The 24,614-nt window shown below is 59.1% G+C and overlaps 1 protein-coding gene across 1 annotated transcript in view; it reads left to right on the top strand.

The window, feature by feature from the left end:
• Positions 1-24,614, top strand: part of FANCA (FA complementation group A) — a 48,244-nt gene that overhangs the window by 13,279 nt on the left and 10,351 nt on the right. The window contains exons 14-30 of the mRNA XM_062176057.1: positions 76-186; positions 3,489-3,584; positions 3,672-3,731; positions 5,844-5,932; positions 6,521-6,581; positions 6,667-6,716; positions 9,538-9,614; positions 11,280-11,393; positions 12,341-12,477; positions 13,087-13,157; positions 13,297-13,393; positions 13,524-13,711; positions 18,023-18,119; positions 19,504-19,677; positions 20,644-20,717; positions 22,803-22,931; positions 23,413-23,473. Of these exons, the coding sequence (XP_062032041.1) occupies positions 76-186; positions 3,489-3,584; positions 3,672-3,731; positions 5,844-5,932; positions 6,521-6,581; positions 6,667-6,716; positions 9,538-9,614; positions 11,280-11,393; positions 12,341-12,477; positions 13,087-13,157; positions 13,297-13,393; positions 13,524-13,711; positions 18,023-18,119; positions 19,504-19,677; positions 20,644-20,717; positions 22,803-22,931; positions 23,413-23,473 (1,686 nt within the window). The remainder of the gene's footprint in view (positions 1-75; positions 187-3,488; positions 3,585-3,671; positions 3,732-5,843; positions 5,933-6,520; positions 6,582-6,666; positions 6,717-9,537; positions 9,615-11,279; positions 11,394-12,340; positions 12,478-13,086; positions 13,158-13,296; positions 13,394-13,523; positions 13,712-18,022; positions 18,120-19,503; positions 19,678-20,643; positions 20,718-22,802; positions 22,932-23,412; positions 23,474-24,614) is intronic.

Genomic DNA, 24,614 nt, shown 5'->3' with positions numbered 1-24,614 from the left:
CCTTGGTGCAGCCCAGGGGCTTGGGCCCCGCCGAGCGGCGTCGGCGCCCCGAGCCGCATCCCCGTCTCCCCACAGGCCTCCTTTGGGAGCACACGTGGCTACCACGGCAGCAGCAAGAAGGCACTGGTCTTCCTCTTCAAGTTCCTGTCCGACCTCGTGCCCTTTGAGGCCCCACGGTGCCTGCAGGTGAGCAGCTGCCCCAGAGCTGGGGCCCCGTTTCCACTTTGACAGGTGAGAGGTTTGTATACTCAGGGAAGGGACCAGTCAGCAGGCAGTCTGGCAGTGGGTGCAGGTGGGATCCCATGTCTAGTCATTTATTTATTTTTTTATTTATTTGAAAGTTTTACAAAGAGAGGTAGAGACAGAGAGGTCTTCCTTCCTCTGGTTCACTCCCCAGATGGCCAGAGCTGAGCCGATCCGGAGCCAGGATCCAGGAGCATCTTCCGGGTCTCCCACGTGGGTGCAGGAGCCCAAGGACTTGGGCCATCCTCTGTAGCTTTCCCAGGCATATTAGTAGCAGGAGCAGTGGAGCAGCCGGGACTTGAACCTGCGCCCATAGGATACAGGCACTGCAGGCTAGGCCAGGGCTTTAACCCACAGCGCCACAGCAGCACAGCACCACAGTGCCACAGAGCCGGTCTCCCTACTCCCCCTTTTTTTTTTTTTTTTTTTGACAGGCAGAGTGGATAGTGAGAGACAGAGAGAAAGGTCTTCCTTTTGCCGTTGGTTCACCCTCCAATGGCCGCTGCGGCCGGCGCATCACGCTGATCCGAAGCCAGGAGCCAGGCGCTTCTCCCAGTCTCCTATGCGGGTGCAGGGCCCAAGCACTTGGGCCATCCTCCACTGCCTTCCCAGGCCACCGCAGAGAGCTGGCCAGGAAGAGGGGCAACCGGGATAGAATCCGGAGCCCTGACCGGGACTAGAACCCGGTGTGCCGGCGCCACAAGGCAGAGGATTAGCCTGTTAAGCCACAGCGCCGGCCTGGTCTCCCCTTTTCTACTTCAACAAGTGATAGGTTCGTGTATTCAGAAGGACCTGGAAGGCTGCGCCCTCAAGCGGCTGACAGCCATCACGCCCGGGTTTTACACCAGTGTGCAGTATCTGGTGGTTTTTGGTTGGTTTGGTGTTTGTGTCAATCAGACAGCTGCTCTAGCATGTGTCTTTAGGAGGGATGACCTGGAGGCTGGGCGTCATGGGGCAGGCATTTAGACCCGTGGTTAAGACATGTGCGTCCCGTGTCGAGGAACCTGGGCTTGAGCTCTGCCTCCATCTCCGACCCCAGCCGCCCTCCTGCTGGTGCACAGCTGGGAGGCTGCAGGGGATGGCCTGAGGGACCAGACCCCGCCACCCACCTGCTGACGCACACCCGGGAGGGACCAGACCCCTGCCACCCACCTGCTGACGCACACCCGGGAGGGACCAGACCCCGCCACCCACCTGCTGACGCACACCCGGGAGGGACCAGACCCCGCCACCCACCTGCTGACGCACACCCGGGAGGGACCAGACCCCTGCCACCCACCTGCTGACGCACACCCGGGAGGGACCAGACCCCGCCACCCACCTGCTGACGCACACCCGGGAGGGACCAGACCCCGCCACCCACCTGCTGACGCACACCCGGGAGGGACCAGACCCCGCCACCCACCTGCTGACGCACACCTGGGAGGGACCAGCCCTGCCTTGGGCTTGGCTCCGTTCTGGCTGTTGTGGGCATTTGGGGAGTGACCCACGAAGTTCTCTCTGTGTCTGTATATAAAATGTCTGAAAGATAAAAGGGGCGTGTATGCTGCTCAGATGTGCATAAGGGCTACAGGAAGCAGAGTGGATGGTCCGTGGACCGTCCTCCCTCCCACCCCGCCCTGGAATTCTGGACCCCTCCCCTGCCCAGGCACTGCAGTGTCGGGCCTGTGTTCAGCAGTCCTTTAAGGTGAGAAGGTGCCTGGCGAGCCTGGCTGTCACCACCGGCAGCATCGTCCTGTCCCGAGCCCCTCTGAGGTCACCACGCGCCTCCCCTGCCTTCTGCCTGGCCCTGCCGCCTCCTAAAGGCACGGTCGGGACGTCTGTGTGCAGACCCTCCGCAGCTCTCGGGCCGCTGTGCTCGGCAGTCTCCGGCTTCCTGTGTCGGGCCCGCCCCCTTTCCTGGAGCCTGTGGCTGGTGCCTTCTGAAGCAGAGGCCGCGAGTGTCCCCTGCGGTCTCAGTTGTCCGTCAGCACCGTGGACTCCTTTGTTTCATTGCCGTCCCTGACCAGGGAGCTGCAGGTGCCCAGCCGTGCCCGGTTCTGGGTCCGTGTCCCCCACTTGCCTGGTTCACGCCCCAGCACTAACCCAGTGCTAACTGACGCGTTAGTTTCTGGGCGAGCAGCCTCTGCTGTGGGTGTTGGTTTTGCTAATGATTTTTCTGCTTTGCTTATGAGCCTGCCCGGGGCTCCTCGGCGTCCCTGGGGGGTGCAGCCGTGAGTGGGGCTGTGGACCAGGGTGGCCGTGGCTGTGCTGCCCCAGGGCTCCTCGGCGTCCCTGGGGGTGCAGGCCGTGAGTGGGGCTGTGGACCAGGGTGGCCGTGGCTGTGCTGCCCCAGGGCTCCTCGGCGTCCCTGGGGGTGCAGCCGTGAGTGGGGCTGTGGACCAGGGTGGCCGTGGCTGTGCTGCCCCAGGGCTCCTTGGTGTCCCTGGGGGGTGCAGGCCGTGAGTGGGGCTGTGGACCAGGGTGGCCGTGGCTGTGCTGCCCCAGGGCTCCTCGGCGTCCCTGGGGGTGCAGGCCGTGAGTGGGGCTGTGGACCAGGGTGGCCGTGGCTGTGCTGCCCCAGGGCTCCTCGGCGTCCCTGGGGGTGCAGCCGTGAGTGGGGCTGTGGACCAGGGTGGCCGTGGCTGTGCTGCCCCAGGGCTCCTCGGCGTCCCTGGGGGTGCAGCCGTGAGTGGGGCTGTGGACCAGGGTGGCCGTGGCTGTGCTGCCCCAGGGCTCCTCGGCGTCCCTGGGGGTGCAGCCGTGAGTGGGGCTGTGGACCAGGGTAGCCGTGGCTGTGCTGCCCCAGGGCTCCTCGGCGTCCCTGGGGGTGCAGGCCGTGAGTGGGGCTGTGGACCAGGGTGGCCGTGGCTGTGCTGCCCCAGGGCTCCTCGGCGTCCCTGGGGGTGCAGGCCGTGAGTGGGGCTGTGGACCAGGGTGGCCGTGGCTGTGCTGCCCCAGGGCTCCTCGGCGTCCCTGGGGGTGCAGGCCGTGAGTGGGGCTGTGGACCAGGGTGGCCGTGGCTGTGCTGCCCCAGGGCTCCTCGGCGTCCCTGGGGGTGCAGGCCGTGAGTGGGGCTGTGGACCAGGGTGGCCGTGGCTGTGCTGCCCCAGGGCTCCTCGGCGTCCCTGGGGGTGCAGCCGTGAGTGGGGCTGTGGACCAGGGTGGCCGTGGCTGTGCTGCCCCAGGGCTCCTCGGCGTCCCTGGGGGTGCAGCCGTGAGTGGGGCTGTGGACCAGGGTGGCTGCAGCTGTGCTTTGCCCACAGGTACACATTCTCCACCCGCCGCTGGTTCCAGACAAGTACCGCTCCCTGCTCTCTGACTACGTCTCGCTGGCCAAGACACGGCTGGCTGACCTCAAGGCAAGGCCGGCCACTCTCTGCGTCTGCTCCCTCCAGCTGCCCAGCAGACTGGTCTTGGTGGTCATCGTTCCCTTCTCTTCCCTGAAGGTTTCCATAGAAAACATGGGGCTTTACGAGGACTTGGCATCAGCCGGGGACATAGCAGAGGTGAGATCTTCTTGCGCTGTGCCATGCTCACCGGGCACAAGTCCAGTTTGCTTCTCTCTGGGGTGTTTCGGCCTTGGCACCCTGCCCCGGTTCGCCTCTGGCATGGCTGGGGGCGGGGCAGGAGCGCTCCTGCGGTATCTTGCGCGGCACCCACCCAAGATGAGCGTCTGTGTCGCTGTTGTCCCTGTGATGCCCTCGTCTTGGTGCCTGTGGGGTTGGGTGGGTTTTTCTGGGAATCACACAGAGTATAAACCCCGCGTATGTGAACCAGGTGTCAGATGGCCACGTGCTGTGTCTGTCGCTAGTCAGAAATCACCTTTTCTGATTAAGGCCTCTTAGGCTGTGCATTCCTAAAGAACACTTAGTAGATGATGTCCAAGTGTTGGTGGAGATTTATATGCAGTTTTCAAGGTAAAATTTATTGTTGCTCCTAAGCTGCCACTTAAAAAAAAAGATTTTAAAGATTTTATTTGTGTGATAGAGTTAAAGGCAGAGAGAGGGAAACAGAAGGGTCTTCCATCCTCAGGTTCACTCCCCAGATGGCCGCAATGGCCAGAGCTCGGCAGATCTCAAGCCAGGAGACAGGAGCTTCTTCCGAGTCTTGCACTTGGGTGCAGGGACCCAAGCACTCCAGCCATCTTCCACTGCTTTCCCAGGCCATAAGCAGAGAGCTGGTTTGGAAGAGGAGCAGCTGGGACATGAACTGGCGCCCATCTGGGATTCTGGCGCTGCAGGTGGAGGTTCAGCCTCCTACTCCACAGCACCGGCCCCCATGATTATTATCTTTTAATTCATGAGGCAGAAAGAGCTCCCATCCATGGATTCACTCCCCCAGTTGCCTGCAACAGCAGGGGCTGGGTGAGACCTGGAGCTGGGAGCCAGGAAGTCACTCTGGGTGGCAGGGCCGCGAGCCCTTGAGCCAACGCTTCTGCCTCCCAGGGCGTGCTGTAGCAGGAAGCTGGAGTCTGGAGCCAGAGCCACAGGTGGAATCCAGGGAACCTGATGTGGGACGCAGGCACCCTAATTTTGAAATCGCCGCCAGGCCAAACATCCACTTCTCAGATTTTTTTCAAATCTCAGAAATGAAGTATTGGGGCCGGCACTGTGGTACAGTGAGCATCCTGTATGGGCACTGGTTTGTGTCCTGGCTGCTCCACTTCCTTTTTTTTTTTTTTTTGTAGGGGAAAACCAAATACCTTTTCAGCAGGTTTGGCTTTCACTGCTTTTATTTTTTATTTATTTATTTATTTATTTATTTATTTATTTTGTCAGGCAGATTGGATAGTGAGAGAGAGAGAGAGAGAAAGGTCTTCCTTTTTGCCGTTGGTTCACCCTCCAATGGCCGCTGCGGCCGGCGCATCACACTGATCCAAAGCCAGGAGCCAGGTGCCTCTCCCGGTCTCCCATGCGGGTGCAGGGCCCAAGCACTTGGGCCATCCTCCACTGCCTTCCCGGGCCATAGCAGAGAGCTGGCCTGGAAGAGGGGCCACCGGGATAAAATCCGGCGCCTCAACCGGGACTAGAACCTGGTGTGCCAGCGCCGCAAGGCGGAGGATTAGCCTGTTAAGCCACGGCGCTGGCCTGCTCCACTTCCAATCCAGCTCTCTGCTATGGCCTGGGAAAGCAGTAGAAGATGGCCCAAGTCCTTGGGCCCCTGCACCCATGTGGGAGACCCGGAAGAAGCTCCTGGCTTCGGATCGACCCTTCTCCAGCCGTTGCAGCCATTTGGGGAGTGAACCAGTGGATGGAAGACCTTTCTCTCGGCCTCTGCCTCTCTCTAACTCTGCCTTTCAATTAAATTAATTAATTAATTAAAAAAAAGAAATGAAGGATCTGCCCCTTCCTGCCTGGAGGTGTCCGGTCTGAACCCTTCAGTCTTCAGAGGGGGCTGCCAGTGGGTACAAGAGATGGAAGGTGGGGGCTGAGCTCTGAGCAGGGGCCTCGCTTCCCAGCTCCGCGCTTCCTGAGGGCCAGCACTGTGATCGCTTTCCCTGTTCAAATGTTGAGCACCCCTTTGCTGAGTCAGCCATGGCAGCTTGGAGGAAGAGGCTGAGCCAGCCCCGGGTGCTCACGCTCTTGGGAATACGTTCTCTTCCTCCATGTGGGAACCAGCCCGACAGCCAAGCAGCCCAGGACGTCGCAAAGGCCGTGGCAGTGTTTGAGCACACGGGGAGAATCCCAGTCACCGTCATGGAGGCCAGGTAGGGACGGGCAGTGGACAGTTGCCGGTGGCTGCAGCTCCTGTGGACCCTGCCATGACGGCATCCGAGGGCTGTCTTGTGGAGGGGGCTGCTTTTGCTCAGGGGAGACGAGTCGGTGTCTCCGAGGTGCTGGGTGGGGCGTTCGGGAGCTGTGTTCTGGCTGTGGAATGTGTCGTCTTTGGTAACTGCCCGTGGGTCCTTCGACCCAAAGAGCCGTTGGGGAGAGGTCACGTGGGTGGCGTCTAGCGGTGATTGGAGACCTGTGTGCAGCCAGCTCAGGAGATTGAACAGCAAAACTTGATTGAACTCAGTGTGGGCCCAGAGCATCTTGGGTTCTGGTGACCTGAGAGCAGCTCCAAGGAGAAAGGGACCCTCGTGGCCTTAGATGAGCCCAGGTTCCGTGGCCACGTCCGAGAGTGACGCACACGTGGTCTGGGTTCCTGGGATGCAGGGGTGTTTCTGTCATGTGCATGACGTGGCCCAGAACAGTGAGCAGGGAGACTGAAAAACAGCTTTGAAATAAGAGTTGCTCCTGCCCCCAGGGGTGTCCACGCTCACCGAGGTGCTGTCTGACGTTGTGTGTTGCAGCATATTCCGGAGATCTTACTACACAGGCCACTTCCTCCCTGCCCTGCTCACGCCGCGAGTGGTCAGTATCGTGCTCTGGAGTTGACGACACATCTGAACGCAGTGGCCAGTTCTCGTCTGTGTCTCATTCACGCCCTTTCTTACAGCTCCCAGAGACCCCTGATCCGCGCATGGCTTTCATAGACTCTCTGAGGAGGCAAGGACGGAAGGGACTGGGGAGAGGGTGCGCCCTGCGTCCAGCAGACGTGGTGCCGTGGAGGACGGTGCTGCTGTAGCAGGAGCTGCCTTTATCACACGTGTCCTAGCTGGGGAATACTGACTCCAGATTGAGTTGGTGATCAGCATGTGGGGTGGGCATGGTGGCCCTTGGGGTCAATCAGGGTGCCCGTAACATGTGGGGTGGGCATGGTGGCCCTTGGGGTCAATCAGGGTGCCCGTAACATGTGGGGTGGGCATGGTGGCCCTTGGGGTCAATCAGGGTGCCCGTAACATGTGGGGTGGGCATGGTGGCCCTTGGGGTCAATCAGGGTGCCCGTAACATGTGGGGTGGGCATGGTGGCCCTTGGGGTCAATCAGGGTGCCCGTAACATGTGGGGTGGGCATGGTGGCCCTTGGGGTCAATCAGGGTGCCCGTAACATGTGGGGTGGGCATGGTGGCCCTTGGGGTCAATCAGGGTGCCCGTAACATGTGGGGTGGGCATGGTGGCCCTTGGGGTCAATCAGGGTGCCCGTAACATGTGGGGTGGGCATGGTGGCCCTTGGGGTCAATCAGGGTGCCCGTAACATGTGGGGTGGGCATGGTGGCCCTTGGGGTCAATCAGGGTGCCCGTAACATGTGGGGTGGGCATGGTGGCCCTTGGGGTCAATCAGGGTGCCCGTAACATGTGGGGTGGGCATGGTGGCCCTTGGGGTCAATCAGGGTGCCCGTAACATGTGGGGTGGGCATGGTGGCCCTTGGGGTCAATCAGGGTGCCCGTTAGGGTCCCAGCTCCTGTGCTCCCACTGCCGCTTCCTGCGAGTGTGCACCTGGGAGGACCTGTGCCTCTGCCACCACATTTGAGACCCAGACAGGGCTCTGGGCTCCTGGCTTTGGCCTGGCTATTTGAGGGGTGAACCAATGGACAAAGAATCTGTCGTTCTGCCTTTCAAGTAGATGAAATATTTTTTTTTTTTGACAGGCAGAGTTAGTGAGAGAGAGAAACAGGGGGAAAGGTCTTCCTTTTCCATTGGTTCACCCCCCAAATGGCCGCTACAGCCGGCGCGCTGTGCCGATCCGAAGCCAGGAGCCAGGTGCTTCCTCCTGGTCTCCCATGTGGGTGCAGGGCCCAAGGACCTGGGCCATCCTCCACTGCCTTCCCGGGCCACAGCAGAGAGCTGGACTGGAAGAGGAGCTACTAAGACAGAATCCAGCGCCCCAACCAGCACTAGAATCTGGGGTGCCGGCGCCGCAGGCGGAGGATTAGCCTAGTGAGCCGTGGCGCCGGCCGAAATAAATCTTTTTAAAAATTTACTTATTATATGTTTTAGTGGAGGCCCAGCCTACTATGCCACAGCACTGGCTCCTCTTTCCATTTCTTAAATTATTTTCAAATATGCTTGTAGAAATCTTACCCTCCAAGCCTTTTACACGTGCGCTGATGTCAGTCTCATTCATTATGTTGTGCTGCTGTCAGCCCTGCCTCCCAACCCTCCCCTTCTGTGTCGGCAGCCGCACTGCTGCGCCAGCCCCTAGCACCTATCCACCTTCTGCCTCAGAAGTAGCCCACACAGGATTTGACTCTTCATTTCGTGTATACACTTAACAGTCATCAGGAGTCTGGATTTCCATTTTTTTTTTTAATCATAGATAAACACTTTTTTTTTTTTTTGAAAGATAGTTACCAGGGGCTAGCGCTGTGGCGTAGCATTTTAACACCCTGGCCTGAAGCGCCGGCATCCCATATGGGCACTGGTTCAAGACCCAGCTGCTCTACTTCCAATCCAGCTCTCTGCTATGGCCTGGGAGAGCAGTAGAAAATGGCCCAAGTCCTTGGGCCCCTGCACCTGTGTGGGAGACCCAGAAGAAGCTCCTGGCTTCGGATCGGCGCAGCTACAGCCATTGCGGCCAATTGGGGAGTGAACTGATGGATGGAAGACCTCTCTCTCTCTCTCTGTCTCTCTCTTTCTCTCTCTGCCTCTCCTCTCTCTGTGTAACTCTGACTTTCAAATGAATAAATAAGTCTTGAAAAAAAAAATAGTTACCAGAGAGTTAGAGAGAGGTCTTCCATCCACTGGTTCACTCCCTAAATGGCTGCAATGGCCAGGGCTGGGCCAGGCTGAAGCCAAGAGCCAGGAGCTTCCCCCGGGTTTCCCACAGGGCCTGAGGACCCGGGCTATACTTCCACTGCTTTCCCGGGAGCATTAGCAAGGAGCTGGGTCGGAAGTGGAGCAGCTGGCACTTGAACCAGTGTCTGTATGGGATGCAGGTGCTGCAGGCCGGGGCTGTGACCCGCTGCACCACAGCGCTGGCCCCTGGATTTCCATTTTTAACAGGCTAATATCCAACTGTGGATATGCTACATTTTTTAAAGTTTAAAAAATTTGAGGGGCTGAAGGGGCTCAGCTGGTTAAGCCATCACTGTGACATCAGCGGCCCATATCAGAATGCTGGTTCCAGGGCAGCTGCTCCCTGCTAATGCCCCTGGGAGATGGGGGGCAGCAGAAGGCCCAGGGAGGCCAGCAGGGAGCTGGGATCGGGAACTGAACCGGCCCGGGGTGTGGGTGGTTTGCCCCACCCCTAATTCTGTACGATTTCGATGTAGTTAATTGCATATTTTTGGAAATTACCGAAAATTGAACGAGAGAAATAAACATCTTTATAATCTCAGTCCACGGTGATAACGGTTGTTGGCCCCTGGTGGTCTGGCCTTTCAGGATTCACGTGTGACTGACGGGTGACACACGTAGTGCTGTGTCGTTTGTCATTTCTAGTGTTTTCTGTGTCATAGCTGAGCTGCTTTTGTTTTCTCCCGACACAGAGTGGGGAAGATCCCGCCGTCTCTATACACCACCTACCGCCACGCCTGCTCCACGGCCCGAGAGAAGCTGCCAGAGGGTAAGGCCCGGGTCGCCCTGGCCAGGACTGCGCTTTCCGTGACTCTTGCTGCGCACGTCCTGTGACGCCTGCCGGGGCTGTGAGTGTGGGAGGGCCTGAGGAACGACCTGCTTACCGGTGCTCGTCTCCGGTGCCGCGCGGCTGTGGAATGCGTCTGCCTGCCCCTTGGGGTTCAGGAGCTCTCTGGGCAGCAGTCCCCAGGCCCACCGTGTGGTGCAGAAGTGTGCCTCGTGGGGCTGTTGGCTGACTGTAGCCGAGTCAGAACATAGGCCAGGCGTCTTCGTGCCTGTGGGGAGCGGAGTCCCAGACAGAGGTCTTCCATCCGCCAGTTCACTCCCCAAGTGGCCACAATGGTGGGGGCTGGAAGGATCCAAAGCCAGGAGCTTCCTCCAGGTCTCCCACGTGGGTGCAGGGGCCGCAGCACTCGGGCTGTCTTCTGCTTTCCCAGGCCATTAGCAAGGAGCTGGATCAGAAGTGGAACAGCTGGCACTCAAGCTGGTGCCTGTATTTTTTTGGATGCTGGCGCCCAGGGTGGAGACTTTACCAACCATGCCCCAGCACCGGCCCCAGTTTGTGTTATTTGGGACAAGAGAAATGAACTTCTGGTCCTCTTCCCAAAGGCTCACAGCAGCTGCAGCTTTCCGGGCCAAACACAGGAAGCCAGAACTCAGTCCACAGAGGAGCTGTGTGTGGGGGAGCCCAACCCCCTCAGCCTCCGCTGCTGCCTCCAGGGCGCGTACAGGAGCAGGAAGCTAGAATTGGAAGCCGAAGCCAGGACTTGAACCCAGGCCCTCAGAGCACGGCTTCCTAACTGATGGCGTAACTGCCGTGCCACAGCATGTTTCCAGGCCTCTGACAGCCGCAGGGCCAGGCAGGCTGCGTGAGACCAGTCTTGGTGTCTGTTCCCCAGAGCCCCGCCTCTCATGAGCACAAGTGGTTTCCTGTGGCCTTGGAGACCCCAGAGGCTTCAGCAGGCAAAGGGTGAAGGCCCCAGCCCAGCGTGGTGCGCCATGCCTGCCTGGCGAGAGGTGGTTCCCCTTGTCGTAGCGCCCCTCACCCCTGCTCCTACCCTAGGGGCTCTCGGGATGTTCCTTGGTTTCTGCCACTCATGCCTATGCGCAGAGCCCGGTGATTTCCGTGTTCAGTGGGCGTGGCCTGCGTGCACAGCTCTGGCAGCCCGAGCTTGCTGTGCTTTTAAGAGTATGTCGCGTTTCTTCCTTTGTGTAACTGTCTGGACAAGTACCTTTTGCAAACATGTAGTCCTGTTGTCTTCCATACGCCTGTTACTGCGTGTGAGCTGAGAACCGGTGGTGTCTCCCGGGCACTGATGCTCACCTGCTTTCCGTCTGTCGTCAGCTGACTCGGAGGTCTGATGACCGAGCAGTTGCCCTCCTCCCGCGTAGCCCCCTTGTTTGAGCTGGGCTGGGGGTTTTCACGATGTATCTGCATTCCAAGGTTTTGGTGATGGGATACACAGCCACTGTTCTTAAGCTTGTGTGTCAGTGTTAATTAGCCCCTGGCATTGCCTCTTCCTACACCTCTGTGTGAAGGAAAGCCGTGGAAGTGGGCGGTGCGCTGTTGACCTGTGTGAGGCCTCTGTCCGCAACAGAGTCCTGTCGGGCGTGTTTCCCACCCGGTTGTTAAAACTGCCTCCCCTCCGCCTAGATGCAGCCCCGGGAAGGGGGACTGAGCCTGGCTGTGCTGAGGAGCCCCTGGGGTCACTCCGAGCTGCGCTGGGAGAGCTCAGAGCTGCCATGGTGGACCCCGCCCAGTATGATGGTGAGCGCGGGGCTGGGGCAGGTCTGTGCGCTGTGGAGCTACGTTCTGCACACGGTGTGCCATCGGAGCTCTGTGTCTGCTCCGGTGTCTTCCCTGTGGTGCAGAGTTTGGTAGTTGAACTTGACTGTGAAGGGGACCCCCCACAAGCTGTCACGAGATCCCAGTGGGATGTACAGTGGAGATGATGAGGACTGAGTAGAGTGACCAGGGCAGGCTGGCTGACGTGCCATTGGTGCTGCTTCTGGAGCAGCAGGAGGTTTGCACGTGAGGCCAGTGGCTGAGTTTGGTCATCGTCAGGCCCGGAGCGTATGCTTCCCTGGGGCCTAGGTGCCAGGGAGAGTGGGCTTGAGACTTTATTGATTTATTTATTTGAAAGGTAGAGTTAACAGAGAAAAAGGTCTTCCATCACCTGGTTCACTCCCCAGATGGCTGCAGTGGCCAGAGCTGGGCGGATCTGAAGCCAGGAGCTTCTTCCGGGTCTCCCACGCAGGTGCAGGGGCCCAAGGACTTGGGCCATCTTCTACTGCTTTCCCAGGCCATAGCAGAGAGCTGGATCGGAAGTGGAGCAGCTGGAACTAGAACTGGCTCCCATGTGGAATGCTGGCGCCGTAGGAGGCAGTTTCACCTGCCGCACCACAACGCCAGCCCCTGGGCTTGAGATTTTGGGTGGGGCAGGGTTGTGTTGGCCGTCAGTTCCTCCAGGAAGAGGTGGTGGACGGCACCCAGTCCCTTCCTGCTCGTGCCACATGCCCAGTGTCACGAGGCAGCGAGCCCTGTGTGTGCCAGCAGCCCGAGCCCTGTGCCCTCGCAGTTACAAGGTCACAGGAGAGGACGGCGCCTGAGCAAGCCCTGGGCCACGGCTGCGGTCCGTGGCTGGTGCTGAACGGCTTGTGTGGCCTCGGCACGGCCTGTGCGCGCCCTGTCCCTCACTGGTCTCTCCGTGTCAGTTGTGTCTGCCCAGGTGGCTGTGGTCTCTGAAAGGCTGAGTGCGGCTTTGGCCCCCAGAGAGGAGGACGGCACCTTGGAGGTGGCAAAGGTTCAGCTCAACATCCTTGCTCCAGAGCTCGAGAGGCGAGAGCAAGAGGTGGGTGCAGGAGGGGCGTCCACCACTTGTTAGGTTGTGCAGAGAGACCCGGGCCGGCTCTGCTCTGTACTGGTGGGGCCCATCCGGCCCCAGCCCTTATGTGTTTGAAAAAATCTTTTAAAAATGTATGTTCATCTACTTGGAAGGCAGAGCGATAGGTATGAGTGCACACACGTGCACACACGCGTGCACACACGCGCACACACACGTGCAGATCTTCCATTTGCTGATTCACTCCCTGAATTCCGTACCAGCTGAGACTGAGAAGCCTGGGGCTCATTGGATTCTCCAGCGTGGGCGTCGTGTGCTGCTCCCGGCCGCATTGCGGGCGCTGGGCCGAGAGCCGAGCCGCTGGGACTCAGACTGGCCCTCTGATGTGGGCTGCGGCTGCGGCACCCTCATGCCTGTGCTCTCGTGTTGGTGAGGAGGAGCGTGTAGCAGGCTGGGTGCAGCTCAGCCTCAGACGTGTACAGCCGGGCTGTGTCAGACTGCTCGCTGCTGTCAAACCCTGGGAACTGCACGGCTGTTCCTGTCTGTCCTGGCCCGATTCCCTCCGCAAATACGAGTCGTGCCCTTGCGTCAGCCACCCTCGGTGCTGTCTCCTCGCAGGTCGTGGACCTCCTGCTCATGTCTTTTTGTCAGAACCTTATGGTCGCCTCCAGCTTTGCACCACCAGAGAGGTAAGGGCTCCGAGGCCCCTGGGGCTCTGGGTGGTGCCAGTGCCCGTTCCTGCCGTGCGGGCCAGGGGCCAGCCGGGGCATGTGTCAGGCTGCAGTGTTGGGGAAGCTGCCAGCGCTGTGGCCCCTGCTCTCTCGGCAGGCAGGGCGCCTGGGCTGCCCTCTTCACGAGGACCCTGTGTGGACGCACTCTGCTCCCTGGCACGCTCACGCGGCTGTGCCAGCTGCTTCGTCACCAGGTAGGCTCGCTCCCTTGGGGCCCCTCTGTGGGCCAGGCCGCCCCTGTCGCTTCTCGCTCCTGCCTTGGGAGCCTTGCCTGGGAAGCGGGCTGTCGTTAGCTCTGCCATCTGCCCCTTGTTCTCATTCTAGGGCTCGAGCCTCAGTGCCCCGCATGTGCTGGGGCTGGCCGCCCTGGCTGTCCACCTGGGTGAGTCCAGGTCCGCGCTTCCAGAGGTGGAGCTGGGCCCTCGAGCCCCTGCCAGCAGCCTCCCCGTCCCCGACTTCTTGGACAGCCTCCTGGCCTGCGGGACCGGCGAGTCTCTGCTCTTCTGCCTCAAGTGAGCTCCTCCTCTCCCTCGCCGCTGCTGCCTGGCTCTCGTCTGAGGCTAGAAACGCCTGTCAGTCTGTTCATTTTTATTTATTTGGAAGGCAGAGCAGCAGAGAGATTGACAGAGAGCTTCCACCCGCTGGTTCACTCCCTAGATCGCCACACAGCCAGGGCCGGGTCAGGACGAAGTCAGTCACCCGTCTCCCGTGTGCCTGCTAGGGCGCACGTTGGCAGGACTGGCCCAGGCACTCCGAATGGGATGCAGGTGCCCACGCCGCAGCCTAACCTGTGCCACGACGCCCGGCCTCGGTGGCGGTCGCTGCTAAGCAGTGTGGTGTCTGTGATGGAGCGCAGGACTTGCGCATCACAAGGTGTCACGCCGGGAGCCGCCCTGGGTGGAGCGTCCCTCTGGGCAGGCGTGGGTCTGTCTGTGGTGAGCTGTCTCTCGCCTCACTCCTGTGTTCCCCTGCTGCAAATTCGGAGGGAACTGCACCAGCAGGAGGGTTTGAGGTCCTCATCCCCGCTGAGCGTGGGTCTGCGTGTTCCTCGCCCGTGGGTGGAGCAGGGCAGACCAGGAAGTTGACGGTGGGTGTGGAGCACACCAGCGGTCTCCAGTGCCGGGGAGAGGCGGCTGTGTGCCAGGTCAGCGTGTGCTCTGACCGGCAGGCGGCTGTGGCGAGGGGCGAGTAGGACACGGCCAGCGGCTCTGCTGGGAGCTGTTGGCCGGTGGAACTGTGGTAGGGACTGTTGGCATCCTGGGATTAGCCCCTGGTTGCTTGGGCAGAGTGAGTGTGTGTGTGGCTAGGTGGCCAGGTGGGCAGTCAGAGGTTCCGGTGTGAGCTCTGAGCAGAAGCACAGGAAGCAGAGGGAGGCTGTGTGGGAGCAGGCGCTCGAGCCCTCGTGGGCTCTCACTGTGGCCTGGGGTTGGGCCTTGATGCCCCTCCCCACGTGTGTGTGGGCCCAGGCCTGTGTGGTGTGCAGGGGCTGGAGGCAGGAGCTGTGGAAAAGGAGGGGCTGGCTCTGCTCGCAGCCCGTGAGAAGGGCAGGAGCTCCTGACAGGGCAGCGAGGGGGACACACAGGGAAGTGTCCCTTGTGGCAGGGACACTAAGAATGGCACGAGGGTTGGGGTCAGCACTGTGGTGTAGTGGGTTAAGCTGTCGCCTCCAGTGGCGGTATCCCATTTTTGTGCCGGTTTGAGTCCTGGCTGCCCCACTTCTGATCCAGCTCCCTGCCAATGCACCTGGGAGAGCAGTGGGAGATGGCTGAAGTCCTGGGGCCCTGCACCCACGTGGGAGACCTGGAAGAAGCTCCTGGCTTCTGCCTGGCCCAGCCCTGACCTTTGCAGCCGTTTAGGAAGTGAACCTCTGGATGAAACAAAGATTCGTTCTCTCTCTCTCCCTCTCTCTCTCCGCTGTAATTCTTTCAAGTAAATAGGTGAATCTTTAAAAAAATGGCTCGAGAGGTCTTCAACAGGTTCTTGGAAAATGCACATTTTGAATGATTGTATGAATTCCAAATTGTGTTATACAGAAATTGGCTTTTAATTCCAGTATTTTTTAAAAAATTTATTTGACAGGCCGGCGCCATGGCTCAACAGGCTAATCCTCCGCCTTGCAGCGCCGGCACACCGGGTTCTAGTCCCGGTCGGGCACCGATCCTGTCCCGGTTGCCCCTCTTCCAGGCCAGCTCTCTGCTGTGGCCAGGGAGTGCAGTGGAGGATGGCCCAAGTGCTTGGGCTCTGCACCCCATGGGAGACCAGGAGAAGCACCTGGCTCCTGCCATCGGAACAGCGTGGTGTGCCGGCCGCAGTGCGCTACCGCGGTGGCCATTGGAGGGTGAACCAACGGCAAAAGGAAGACCTTTCTCTCTGTCTCTCTCTCACTGTCCACTCTGCCTGTCAAAAAAAAAAAAAAAATTTATTTGACAGAATTAGAGCAAGAGACAGAGAAAGGTCTTCCTTCTGTTGGTTCACCCCCCAAATGGCCGCTAGGGCCGATCTGAAGCCAGGAGCCAGGTGCCTCTTCCTGGTCTCCCATGCAGGTGCAGGAGCCCAAATACTTGGGCCATCCTCCACTGCCCTCCCGGGCCACAGCAGAGAGCTGGCCTGGAAGAGGAGCAACCGGGACTAGAACCCGGCGCTCATATGGGATGCTGGCACCGCAGGCGGAGGATTAACCGAGTGAGCCATGGCGCCGGCCCCTAATTCCGGTGTTTTCACATGACGTGGTTTCCTGCTTGGAAGCATCGTTTTCAAGTCGCCTTTGCCTCCCGGCAGTCACTCTGCTGAGCCTGGGTTGTTGACGGGAAGTAACTTTGCACTTGGGCGTTGCTGTTCCTGCGTCCTCAGGTGTGCCTGATCTAGTTTTGTCCTCGGGTGTTTGTAGGTGTGAAGGGACCACCTCCCATGCCCAGTGGCCCCTGGGCGGCCAGCAGGCTGCCTCTGCACAGCCCTCACCTCCCCTTTCTTCCACCACCCTCCTCGTCTTGGGTCCCAGGCCCAGGCCCCCATCCTGTCCATGTTCCTTCCCCACACGTCTCTGGTCACATGGCCACACTCCTGAAGACAGAACTGTTTTCCCTGTGCGTCATTCTGTGTCGTTCTGCAATCTGCCTTCTCACAGGTGACACAGGTGACACGCGCCTGGCTGACAGTGACTGCATGTGTCGCACCGCTCTCATCTCCTGCTCATTCAACTCCTTTGTCACACGAGCACACGCTGAACACGGCCCAGTCCCCTCAGAGCCCTTGTGTTCCTGTCTGTCAGTTTTCCATATGGGCGGGACCTCCTGGGGTTGTGACTTTGGCTCAGGGGAGACTGCAGGGTCTGTTGCAAGCAGGCTCTCCTATACTGAGGGCTCACTCAGTTCACCTGTTTTGAATGTACTGGATACAATCTTTTATTTTATTTTATTTTATATTTTTGACAGAGTGGACAGTGAGAGAGAGAAAGGTCTTCCTTTTCTGTTGGTTCACCATCTAATGGCCGCTGCGGCCGGTGCACCGTGCTGATCCGAACCCAGGAGCCAGGTGCTTCTCCTGGTCTCCCATGCGGGTGCAGGGCCCAAGGACTTGGGCCATCCTCCACTGCCCTCCCTGGCCACAGCAGAGAGCTGGACAGGAAGAGGAGCAACCGGGACAGAATCCGACGCCCTGACTGGGACTAGAACTTGGTGTGCCGGCACTGCAGGTGGAGGATTAGCCTATTGAGCTGCGGCGCCGGCCACAATCTTTTATTTTTTAAAGATGTATTTACTTGCTGGCCGGCGCCACAGCTCACTTGGCTAATCCTCTGCCTGCGGTGCCAGCACCCTGGGTTCTAGTCCCGGTCGGGGCGCTGGGTACTAGTTCTGGTTGCTCTTCTTCTTGTCCAGCTCTCTGCTGTGGCCCGGGAGGGCAGTGGAGGATGGCCCAGGTGCTTGGGCCCTGTGCCCGCGTGGGAGACAGGGAGGAAGTACCTGGCTCCTGGCTTCAGATCGGTACAGCGCCTGCCGTAGCGGCCATTAGGGGAGTGAACCAACGGAAGGAAGACTTTTTCTCTGTCTGTTTCATTGTCTATAACTCTCTCTCTGTCTCTCTCTCTCTCACTGTCTAGCTCTGTCTAGCAAAAAAAAAAAAAAAAAAAAAAAAAAAAGATTTATTTACTTGAAAGAGAGTTACAGAGAGAGAGAATCTTCCATCTGCTGGTTCACTCCCCAGATGGCTGCCATGGCTGGGGCTGAGCCAAACCATAGCCAAGAGCCAGGCGCTTCTTCCAGGTCTCCCACATGGGTGCAGGGCCCTCAAGGACTTGGGCCGTCTTCTACTGCTTTTCCAGGCCACAGCAGAGAGCTGGATCGGAAGTGGAGCAGCTGGGAGTTGAGCTGGTGCCCATATGGGATGCCAGCACTGCAGGCTGGGGCTTTAACCCGTTGTGCCAACCCCAATTTTTTTTTTAAAGATTTATTTTTTATTTACTTGAAAAATACAGTTAGAGAGGAGGAGACAGAGCTTCCATCTGCTTGTTCACTCTCCAGATGGCCACAACCAGGAGCCAGGAGCTTCTTCTGGGTCTCCCACGTGGGTGCAGGGGGCCTAGTGACTGGGGCCATTCTCCACTGCTTTCCTAGGCCATTGGCAGGGAGTTGGATAGGAAGTGGGGCAGCCGAGTCTTGAACCGGTGCCCGTATGGGTTGCTGACTCTGCAGGTGGCAGCTTAACCCACCAGGCCACAGCGCCGACCCCCTAGATACCATCTTGTGATGTTCAGACTTAAACTTTTCTCTTACTCTGCACCTCACAGGGGTCACATTTGCACGTTCTAACTCCTGTTCTGTCTTCAGGTTCTGCACGGCAGCGATTTCTTACTCCTTGTGCAAGTTCTCTTCCCAGTCACGGGATGCTTGGTACAGCTGTTTGTCTGCAGGCCTTGTGAAGAAGGTAGGTCTCCCGGGCTCCGGGTTTCCATCTGTGAGCCCTGGGCAGGCCCCGTGCTTCTGCTGCTTTTCCTTCTGTCCCCCACGTGTGAACTGGGGCCACAAGATGACAACAGCAAGTATCCCCCTCTCCTTAAGGAAACAGCTACCCCTGTTAAGACAGAAAATTGAAAGGTCAGTACTTAGAGAAAGTGTCTTCATTTTAAGAGAGATTCCAGCCGCTCTCCTCGGTGGACGCCGACTGTAGTTCTTAGGACAGATTTGTCTGAGTGTCCGTTGCCATCAGTGTGAGACAAGACAGCATCGTCGTCTCGTGTGTCAGAGGCTTCCTGTCAGAATCGGCCGAGAAGCTTGATTTTTTTCATTAAAGATGTATTTATTTCATGTGAAAGAGGTAGAGAGGTAGCTATTCCATCTGCTGACACACTCCCCAAATGGCTGTGACGGTTGGAGTGGGGCCAGGCAGAAGCCGGGAGCCTGGAGCTCCATCCAGGTCTCCCACGTGGGTGACAGGGAGGCAGGCACTTGGGCTGTCTTCTGGCTGTGTCCCTGTGCGTGGTCAGGAAGCTGGATCAGAAGCAGAGTCTGCACGGACTTGAACTGTCGCTGGGATGCTGGTGTGGCAGGTGGTGGCCTAACCCGCTGTGGCGCGGTGCCACTCCCCGGCCAAGCAGCTCTTGACAACCCTTCCCAGATACAGTCAGAATCCAGTCCTGGCTGTGTGCTTTGAAGAACTTGGTCCCAAGGGCCAAGGCTCTGCTCTTCTCTTCTCTTCTCTTCTCTTCTCTTCTCTTCTCTTCTCTTCTCTTCTCTTCTCTTCTCTTCTTTAAGATATGGTTTATTTACTTGGAAGGCAGAGTTACAGAGAGAAAGAGATCCATCTTCCATCTGCTGGTTCACTCCCCACATGGCTACAACTTCCAGGGCTGGGCCAGTCTGCAGTCAGGAGCCAGGAATTTCGTCCAGGTCTCCCAAGTGGGTGGCAGAGGCCCGAGCACCTAGGCCACCTTCTGTTGCTCCCAGGTGCTTTAGCAGGGAGCCTGATCAGCAGTGGAGCAGCCGGGACTCCAAACCAGCACAGTGCCAGCCCGGGTGTGGAGACGCGGAGAGGCCTGGCCCTCTCCCCGCTGGCCTCACTGGTGTTGCTGATCAGACTTCCTGGCCCGTGGTCCCAGTGCAGACGGCCTGGAGGGGCCGGCAGGAACAGACCAGCGCCAGCCTCCGCGAGGCAGTGTTGGTTGAGTGTTCTGCCTCAGAACGTCTAGTCCAGCCCCCAGGGCTGTTCGCGGAGACCCACGGGAGGATTCCCGGTGCTCCAGGAGAGGGTGGGAGAGGGCCCGACAGGGCTGCCCGTCACGGTCTTGGCCGACCGTCCGTGTCTGTTTCAGTTTCAGTTCGCCGTGTTCAGACTGATCTCAGAGTCCCGAGAGCCGCCCCCTCAGGAGGGCACAGCCGGCTTCCCCTGGAGCGCCACGCACCGTCCTGTGGACTGGCAGAGAGCCGCCCTCTCTCTCTGGAGACAGCGAGCCCTCCAGGAGCTGTTGAAGGAGAAGCAGTTCCGTGTAGGTGCCCGGCCGTCCTCTGTCCCACTCCTGGTCCTGTGTCCCGAGAGGCCATCGGCCACGGGTGCAGCTGTAGAGTTACAGGGGAGCGCCCTGCTGGGCTTGGGAACTTGGGGGTGAAAAATGTCTCTCACGTGTGCTCAGCTCTGGGCTCGCCTGGAGCCTGGCCCTGCTGCCATCCGGGATACTGGCCTGGTGGCTTGGTCTTTACTGCAAAAGCCTTTGTTGCTCCGATACGTTTTGTTGTTGCTAAGTCAGTCGATCCTATTGGAGCAGAGGAGCAGGGAGCAGCGTGCACCTGTCGGGCCCTGTGCTCTGCCTGGCTTTGGCTTCCCCAGTGGGAGCCTCCTCAGGAGGCGCTTTCCTGTCACGGCACGTCGGAGCTTGTTCCTTGTGGATTCATGGACTTTTAAACGGGAGGTGTGCTACTGGGAGTGTTGGAAGCCCATTGCTCATCAAGATCTATTGTGTGGTTGTTTTCCCAACTCAGTCAGGATGTTGTCTGTCCCTGGTGCTACTGGGTAATAACAGAATGAGGCTCTGGTACCTGCTGAGAACAGGCGGCCTGGGGCATTTACCGAGAAGCAGCGGCAGCATTTGCAGTTCGCGTCCTTCAGAGTTAGCCGTGTGCAGTTTCTGAAGGCTTAGAGCGAAGCACAAGGCAGCCTCATTTAGTCCGTGGAAGAGCACGCCACCTGACCTGAACGAAGTCTCTGATTACACAGCAGTCTGCACTTCGAATCTTTGAATTAGGGATGCTCAGCCGGTAACACGGAGTTGGATGTTCCAAAACCCAGGAAGTCCTGACACCTGACACACCCGCGGTCCCAGCATTCAGGCTCCGGGTGCCCGGAGGCTGACAGCACGGAGCACACGCCTCATCGTGGTGCAGGGCCGAACCGCACACGGCACCCAGCTGGGGTGCTGTGTCTTCAGGACTGTAGTCCATTGCTGCTTTTCTCTCAGTTAACTTACAGAGACTGGTTACAGCTGGAACTGGAAATCCAACCTGAAACTGACGCTCTTTCAGACGCAGAAAGGTAAGTGTTTCCAGAGAGCTGCCCTGAAACCAGGGGCAGGTTCCTGTGTTGTCATCTTTCTCTGTCTCTTTCTTTCTCCTTAAGACTTATTTATTTCAAAAGGAGAGGGACCAAGAGATCTTCCACCCCCTGGCTCACTCCTTAAATGGCTGCAACAGCCAGAGCTGGGCACTCCTTCCCGCTCTCCCACGTGGGTGGCAGGGGCCTACGCACTTGGGCCTACTCCACGGCTTCCATGAGCGCCAGCAGAGAGCTGGCTCAGAAGCAGAGTGGCTGGGGATTGAAGCGGCAGTGGGACACGAATGTGGACGTAACCCACTGCGCCGCAGCGCCCGTCAGCGGTGCCGTCTTAAAGTCTGTTTTGCCACCTCCTCCTCAATGTATGGTGTGGCTGAACCGCATAATCCGTGCGCACAATCGCAGTTATTCATTCCTGTATTCAAGAAACACCAGTGCAGCTCCTGCTCTGTGCCAGACATTTCTAGAATGTCCTGGGAGTGCAGAGTGCAGCCCGCCTGTGTGAAACTCATGTGTGCAGATGAGGTGCGCACGGGGCTCCCGCACCTGTGGGTTCTTGGGCCCGGGACCGTGTTGGAGAGGTCTGATGTGCCGTTGTGGGCATGGGAGTGGGGGTGCGAGAGGTTTAGGGCAAGGACTGCACCCACCTTGGAGGAGGCGTGCGGCCACCTGCACCCCTGCACCCATCTTCCTGCTCCGGGATCACAGTGTTGGTTCTGGCTGGGGTAAATGGAGCTGCTAGGGAGAGGAGAAGGCTGGTGCGACAGAGGGGCTGCTGCCTGTGGCTTAGGGCTGTGTGCTGCTGTGCAAGTGCTCACTTCTCAGCCTGGCCCCTCCCCTTCCTTTGCCCGGAGAAATGGTGTGACTGTGATGTTCTTTAAAAGATTTATTTATTTATTTGAAAGGCAAAATATCAGAGAAAGAAGAGAGAGATCTTCCATCCACTGGTTCATTCCCCAAATGGCCACAATGGCTGGAGCTGGGCCAGGCCAACACCAAGAGCCAGGAGCTGCCCCTGGGTCTTCCATACGGGAAGCAGGGGCCGCGGCACTTGGGCCGTCCTCTGCTGTCTTCCCAGGCACATCAGCAGGGAGCTGGATCAGAAGCAGGGCAGCTGTGACTCAGACCAGCTCCCGGGTAGGGGATGCCAGTGTCGCGATCACGGGCTTAACCTGCACCAGAGCGGGGCTGCTTTCTGGTGTAAGGCATAATGACCATTTCTTTTTTCTTTTTTAAAAAGATTTATTTATTTATTAGAAAGAGTTACAGAGAGAGAGAGAGGTCTTCATCCGTTGGTTCACTCCCCAAGTGACCACAAAGGCGGGAGCTGCGCTGATCCAAAGTTAGGAGCCAGGAGCTTCCTCCTGGTCTCCCATGTGGGTGCAGGGGCCCAGGGACTTGGGCCATCCTCCACTGCTTTCCCAGGCCATAGCAGGAGCTGGGTCGGAAGTGGAGAAGCCAGGACTGGAGCCGGTGCCCATGTGGGATGCCAGCCCTGTAGGCGGCGGCTTTACCCGCTACGCCACAGCACCTGCCCCTTTAATGACCATTTCTTAGCCCTGCAAGTCCCTGTTAGCTTGAGATTGTGTTTAGAGGTGTTCCCGGGATGCCTTACTTTCTGTTGGGTTCCGCATGTCTCGCTTGTGTCCTGACAAATCGGGGCGATGAGGGTGAGGACACCCCTCTATCACCTTGCTTCCTCAGCCCCTCCTGGCGCTCTCTGCGGACACGGCTCACGGCGTTGCTGGTCGCGGTGTCGTTGCGACCTTTGCTGACACAGAGCTGCCCCTGTCTGCGGCTGCTCGGTGGCCTAGTCTGCACACCGGCTTCTTCGGGGGCCTATGGGTGGTTCAGGCGTCCCAGGGTGACTTGTCGGACGCACACTCGGCACTGAGCTGATCTGCCGACCGCCTGCCTGGGTCACGGAGGTTGCCACTGAGACTGGGCCAGCAGCCCCATCCTCACGCTGAGGTCCCAGGCCGTTGGTCCCAACCGTCCCGGTGCACCCGGCCGACCTCGGGGAGGTGGAGCATTTCTCAGAGCTGACGCTGTTGTCTGCTCTTGCAGACAGGACTTCCACCAGTGGGCGATCTACCAGCGTTACCTCCCGGAGCCCTCTGCTGCCGGGGGCTGCGACGGAGACCTGGAGGTGGCGTGCACGGTTCTCGTCGGCGTACTGATGGACTTCTGCCGGAGGTCAGTGGTGCCAGCGCTGGGAGCATCCTGCTTTCCATCATGGTGGTTCCGTGAGTGTGGGCGTGTCTTCCAGCGGGCCCGCTGCCTGAGTCTGGTGTTGTTCCCGGGTGTCGATTGTCACAGGGAACAACTGTGTCTTGGTCAGCTGGACCCCGGCGTGAGGGCCAGCTGGTAGTCGCGCTGTTAAGTAGTCCTAGCACAGGAAGTCTGCCTGTGCGTGGTCTTGAGTTGTCTTCGTTTACTTGCGTCTGTCTTACAAGTTCTTCCAATATCATTTTATAATTTTCAGTGTATAAGTCTTAGGCCTCTTTGGTTAAATGTGTCCCGAAGTATTCTTTATAGTACTATTTTTTAAAGATTTATTTATTCCAAAGGCAGAGTTGTCTGGGTTGCCGGTGCTTAGGCTGTGGTGTCGACTCCTTGCCTGTCGCCCCAGCACCGCAGGAGCACTGAGGGCGCCTCCGCTGTGTTTGTGTTTCAGCCGGGGAAGCTCTGCCCTCGGTGGCCGCACCGGGAATCGGGATGTTCTGTCCAGGCTGCAGGTGAGGTGGGGCCGCTGCTGAGACCCCTCTGTTCCCAGCACGTTCCCGACCGCTGTCAGGGTGGACACCACAGCGTGTCAATGCAGACACAAGCTGTGGCGCTGTGGCGTCTCCCCGCTCTGGGGCACGTAGGAGCCTAAGAAGGTGCCGGCTCTGGGGACCTCGGCTGCCCCACTGGGCTCTGGGTGCTGACGGGTGTGAGCAGTGCAGTGTCTGGGGTCCCCACAGCGAGAGGGGAGTGCTGCAGGGGCGTCCCTGCTCTGCCCAGGCCTGCCGGGTGAGCTCTGGCTCGGAGCGAGGTGACCTCCTGCCTGCATGTGACCATACAAACCCCGTCTGCCCCCTGGGGGGACTGCAGTGCCTCAGTCACCGTGGTCACGCGTGTGGGATTCCTGTAGCTGTTCTTGGAGCACCACTGAAGGAGACAGGTGGGGGTGGGCATCGGGGGGCAGTTACACTGGGAATATCTACTCACTGATGTGAATGCTTTGCCCAGAGAAAGACCCAGGGCGAGAGCCCGACCCCTCATCTTTTTTTATTAAATTGCGAGAGAGCTCTGATCCGTTAGTTTATTCCCCAAATGCCCGTAGTAGAGGGGCTCCGAGTCAGGGGCTCAGCAGGTGTCCTGCCCGGGTGGTAGAGGCCCTGCTGCTTGAACCCCAGCCATCCTCAGCCATCCTCCCTGGATGTCAAAGGAGAGAGCCAGGGAGGCAGCCGCAGCCTGCGTGCTGGCTCGGGTCGCACCCGGTCAGCCGTGACGGCATGCGGGCTCGGGTCGCACCGGGTCGGCCGTGACGGCACGCGGGCTCGGGTCGCACCGGGTGGGCCATGACGACACATGGGCTCGGGTTGCACCAGGTCGGCTATGACGACACGTGGGCTCGGGTCGCACTGGGTGGACACTGGGTCTGCTGCCCACCGAGTGCCTGCTGTATGCGTCCTGCTGGAGCCAGGCCTCCTCAGGCTCCGGCAGGCTCGTGCTCCGCCCACGCCCTGCCCGGGGGTCCCTCTCCCCCACAGAGAGGCTGGCTGGCTTGTCCGTCCCCTGCTGCTGTCCCTGCTTCCCCACAGCTTGGCCACTTCTCCGCCCGTCCGTAGTCGGGCTCCATGCGCACTGCCGCTCCCCCTCCCGGAGCTGCGC

This window comes from Lepus europaeus, chromosome 19, assembly GCF_033115175.1.
Source record: "Lepus europaeus isolate LE1 chromosome 19, mLepTim1.pri, whole genome shotgun sequence".
NCBI lineage: Eukaryota > Metazoa > Chordata > Mammalia > Lagomorpha > Leporidae > Lepus > Lepus europaeus.
Note: the sequence above shows the minus strand (reverse complement) of the source record. Positions and strands in the feature narration are given on the sequence as shown.